This window comes from Tachysurus vachellii, chromosome 20 (assembly GCF_030014155.1).
Source record: "Tachysurus vachellii isolate PV-2020 chromosome 20, HZAU_Pvac_v1, whole genome shotgun sequence".
Lineage (NCBI taxonomy): Eukaryota > Metazoa > Chordata > Actinopteri > Siluriformes > Bagridae > Tachysurus > Tachysurus vachellii.
The window spans coordinates 417,501-422,500 of record NC_083479.1 but is presented as its reverse complement, the minus strand read 5'-3'; the positions used below and the strand labels follow the sequence as shown (position 1 = coordinate 422,500).

At 41.9% G+C, this 5,000-nt stretch overlaps 2 protein-coding genes across 5 annotated transcripts in view; both read right to left on the bottom strand.

The window, feature by feature from the left end:
* Positions 1-770, bottom strand: part of trim37 (tripartite motif containing 37) — a 12,697-nt gene extending 11,927 nt beyond the window's left edge. The window contains exons 1-2 of one of the 2 annotated variants that reach the window (XM_060896254.1): positions 636-770; positions 380-545 (exon numbers count right to left, since the gene is read on the bottom strand). The gene's annotated coding sequence lies outside the window, so the exon portion shown is untranslated. The remainder of the gene's footprint in view (positions 1-379; positions 546-635) is intronic. The other variant, XM_060896255.1, reaches the window with a different exon arrangement.
* A 1,113-nt stretch (positions 771-1,883) lies between these two features.
* rabgef1 (RAB guanine nucleotide exchange factor (GEF) 1) overlaps positions 1,884-5,000 on the bottom strand; it is an 11,866-nt gene continuing 8,749 nt past the window's right edge. For all 3 annotated transcript variants that reach the window (XM_060895987.1, XM_060895988.1, XM_060895990.1), the window contains one exon: positions 1,884-4,952. In XM_060895987.1, the coding sequence (XP_060751970.1) occupies positions 4,578-4,952 (375 nt within the window). In that variant the 3' untranslated portion in view covers positions 1,884-4,577. The remainder of the gene's footprint in view (positions 4,953-5,000) is intronic.

Sequence of the window (5,000 nt, the reverse complement as noted above, 5' to 3'; positions counted from 1 at the left end):
TGAGACATTAGGGCTAACCCTAACCCAAGCCCAGGTCCTCACACTGAGGTGAGGGACATAAACAGGGTGATGATCATCAGTCCCTGTGCTGATGTCCTGCTCCTGCAGGTTTGTGTATATTTATGGGATTAGTGTTATTACATTATTATAAACCTGCTCATTATACTAATAATTACATTAATAAAAATAACATAAAAATAAAAATGAGGATAAAAATCTCGGTCCTGACGTTCTCGAACCTTTTATATATCTACATAGGATCATTTATCAGGTTTAACAACGTAACACTTTTATAATATTATTATTATTATTATTATTATTATTATTATTATTATTAAATACAGTAATTAACACACAGTAATAAACAATAGCTTGTTACCTGGCCTTATTTTTCTCTCCCCTAGTTTTCCGACAAATCCTCCTGCACAGGGATTCTGTCCAATCAGCGCTCAGCTGGTGAAAGACGTTAAAGCCACAAGCCAATAGCAAAAAAACAGCTGGGTACTGTTAGCCAATCCGATTCAGGGGCGGGACCTTACGGCAACCTGAGGTAAAATAATGAAAGCTGTTAGCAAGCTAACATTACAGCAGCGAATAAAATTTAGCTTCCCAGATTAACATCAGGCACAAATCACCTCTTTACACTTTGCGTTACAATGCAGGACGCTTCGAAAGTCTAAAGGAAATTACAGCAATTTAAAACAAAACCTTTCCATTTTGTAGCTAATACTATGCTAAGCTAAACGTGCAAAAACATTAGCGTCCAAATGCAGCTCGCGCTGTCAAGATATGTCGCTATGGGAAACCAATTTAACCAATCGTAAGGCTCGCTGAAAATTCTCATCCACCAACCAGCACCGTGTTAGTGACTTGGAGGCGGGGTTTTATGGACTTGGCTTCTGCACGCGCGAGCACATCTCTTATTATATTATATTATTTTATTATTGTTATTTTATTTATTCTAATTATTTTAATTATTATTATTATTCATATTATTATTATTATATGAATTGGTATTTTTTATTCTTATTATTCATATTATTAATTATAATTTTTTATTATTATTCATATTATTATTATTATGATTAATATTATTATTATTCTAAACATTAATTAAAGTCATCAGGAAATCTTTCATGAAGAATAAATGAGTGCATTAAAGCAAGAAAGTGCACAAACAGGAGGCTGGGACTAACATGTCATCCCTGTTTAACCCCAAAGTGCTAAAGCTTTAAAGACTTTATAACATTAATACTAGTTTAAAATAAATTGCATGTAATAAATACACACATCAGTTCACACTTATATGAATAAATTAACTACACAGTCTAAAATCACAGACTATTTCTATGCTGCCCACACGTAGGAAACAGAGAAAACTGGGGTGCCATTAATTTCACTAAAATCTCTTCTCGTCTCCTAAGAACCTGTGACCCATATTCTAAAGAGAGAACGCCTGGAGACCGGAGGCAGCACACGGCTGGGACGGTGCTCAGAATCGCAAAAACGTGAGGAACTGAACTGTTTTAGCCGATCCCAAAAGAGCTCATAGAAATAAAAGATCTGCAGTCAGGTTACTGCAGCTGAGCCAGAGGACGAGGCTCCTGAAACCAGGTTAAAGTGTGTTAGTACAGCGGTACAGACAAAAACAAGGGTTCAGATACAACCTTAAACCTTTCTCTAAATCAGTTCCAGGGTTAAGAAGCACTGCACGGTTCAGGACAAGACCCTAAAAGGAGCTGAACCCTGAAGCGTAGGACGGTGTATTCATCTGAGATAAAACAGCAGACTTTAAAATGAGCAGCTTGTCGTTTCAGACTTACGACTGCATGCACTTTCATTCAGATTGTAGAAAGAAAAAAACTCAGACAGACCTAAAAATCTCATGCTTTTATATTCTGCTTTTTTTTTATTTATTTACAAGAAATGACAGAAAAGCAAAACCCAGTCGGTTATCTGTACTTTATAAATAAAAGCAGTATAAATTATAACCTCACATTACAGCACCTCAATCACGATTAGTTAGTGTGTAAATGTACCTCAACAGCTGAACAGTTCTAAAGTGTTAAGTCTTTATCACGGGTCACTCAGGAGTCTGTGTTTACTGAGCGTTAATATCCACGTTAGAAACCCATCGTTACTCACAACAAGCAGAGAATCTCCACCTCTTACTCATTAGTTAGTTTGGTGATTTATGCTGATTAGCTTGTGACTAACATCTGATAATAAGATTTCTTTTCCTAAAACATATAGACTTAAATATCGCAGTATAACGTACAAATGTTTATCAGCTCAATGTCACACCACTGAACAGTACAGTTATGTTATGAAGGAAAAAATGAAGACGATTGAAATGAACATGTTTACAATCAGACCTGAAGCTCAAGGAATGATGGGGATTACTTACAATATTTCAAGCAAATTTTACAAGTAGTCAACATTAATGCAGTGTGTGTGTGTGTGTGTGTGTGTGTGTGTGTGTGTGAAGTAGATTAAATGTAGTTTGAGTTTCACTTCATCTCCATGGTTCAATCATTTGGCCGTGTGAAGAGCCGATTCATGAACAGTTCATCAGATGAGAAGTGAACACGTCAGATCTAAGTGCTCATAATGATTAAGGACAGTAATGCAGCACTAACACACCCTGCACTGTGTAATGGTGTACAGTGGTGAGAAGTGCAGAGTGTTAACAGAGCACCAGGTGTCACTTAGTCTCCCTCACCTGATGGTGTGGGTTTGTGTTTTATTCTTCAGTTACATTCTTTCTGGTGAAGTCGCATGTGTTCCTGGTGAAAGACCCAAAGGAACACACACACACTGTACCCCTCACCAGCACACAATGCAGCTCCAGTCAGTCATCATTGAAGTGTGAATCACTGAGATCAGTGACGATATGGAGCTGAAATGATCAGAGAACAGGAAGTAAACTGCTGGCTGAAAAGGATGTGTTTCAGTACATTAAAGAACCTAAAAGACACCAATTCCAGCCTGCAGAGTGACGAAAGCAGGGAAGTGGAATGCAGATGTATCTCTTGTGTCCTTCTATCAGTACTGACGAAAAGCTCAGGAGGAAAAAAAACCTCTTAAAAAGATCGTAAATCTTTTAAAAGCAGATGTACCCTAAATGTCAGGATTCGAGAGACACAAACACAGAAAGAGCATCATCATCATCATCATCATCATCATCATCATCATCATCTCTCTTAAATGATCACAGCTGTGAGTTGTACAATAATTTATGTCGTGCCTCACTGGTTTGATCTAAAAGTGCATTTGAACAGCAGACCTTCTGTACACTGTGGTCTGGATAAAGCCACACTGCCCCCTAGTGCACACGTTTATATTACGTGTGTGTGTGTGTGTATGTGTGTGTTATTACTATAGCTTAAACAGACAGTATTCTTATTCTGAGCTTGATTAGACTCTGAGACACTGACGCAAAATGATACACAGATTCACAGTGACTGATTTTGACTCACACTGCTGCACCTGGACTCACTCTGACACACTCACTCTGACACACTCACTCTGACACACTCACTCTGACACACTCACTCTGACACACTCACTCTGACACACTCACTCTGACACACTCACTCTGACACACTCACTCTGACACACTCACTCTGACACACTCACTCTGACACACTCACTCTGACTCACTCACTCTGACTCACTCACTCTGACTCACTCACTCTGACTCACTCACTCTGACTCACTCACTCTGACTCACTCACTCTGACTCACTCACTCTGACTCACTCACTCTGACACACTCACTCTGACACACTCACTCTGACACACTCACTCTGACACACTCACTCTGACACACTCACTCTGACACACTCACTCTGACACACTCACTCTGACACACTCACTCTGACACACTCACTCTGACTCACTCACTCTGACTCACTCACTCTGACTCACTCACTCTGACTCACTCACTCTGACACACTCACTCTGACACACTCACTCTGACACACTCACTCTGACACACTCACTCTGACACACTCACTCTGACACACTCACTCTGACTCACTCACTCTGACTCACTCACTCTGACTCACTCACTCTGACTCACTCACTCTGACTCACTCACTCTGACTCACTCACTCTGACTCACTCACTCTGACTCACTCACTCTGACTCACTCACTCTGACTCACTCACTCTGACTCACTCACTCACTCTGACTCACTCACTCACTCTGACTCACTCACTCACTCTGACTCACTCACTCACTCTGACTCACTCACTCACTCTGACTCACTCACTCACTCTGACTCACTCACTCTGACTCACTCACTCTGACTCACTCACTCACTCTGACACTGACTCACTCTGACACTGACTCACTCTGACACTGACTCACTCTGACACTGACTCACTCTCACTTACTGACACTGTCTCACTTACTGACACTGTCTCACTCACACACTCTGACACTGACTCACTTTCACACTCTGACACTAACTCACTCTGACACTGACTCAGTTTCACTCTGACTCACTCCGACACTGACTCACTCTGACTCTCACACTGACTCTTTTTGACTCCTTCAGTTTTGTTATGGTTTCTATCCGGCGAACACTTGAGGCTGCAGGGGTGGGGGCAGCCGGTCGTTCTCCTCGTTCTCAGAATCAATGGTATGTGCTGCATGCTTTTTGATCTCCAGCGGATATTTGTCGAGGATGTCCTGCACCTCGCAGGCCACGCCCTCCTGCCAGCGCTGGAGCTCAACCTGAAGATCCTGTGCCTCCGCCAGAACCTGCTGCTGCCGTTTCTGCAGAGCCGAGAGCAGCTCGACCGGCCACGGGGACGCCGACTCGGATCTCCTGCGTGGGGAAACCTCACCGGATCCACAGCCGCCGCACATGTGACGCTCAAAATCCTCCACGCTCAGGTTGAGTGAGTGAGCGTCCAGCTTCTCGATAAACGCCACCGCACAACACTGTTGGAACACCGTAAACAAAACGCGGCCACGACTTCAGTGATCATT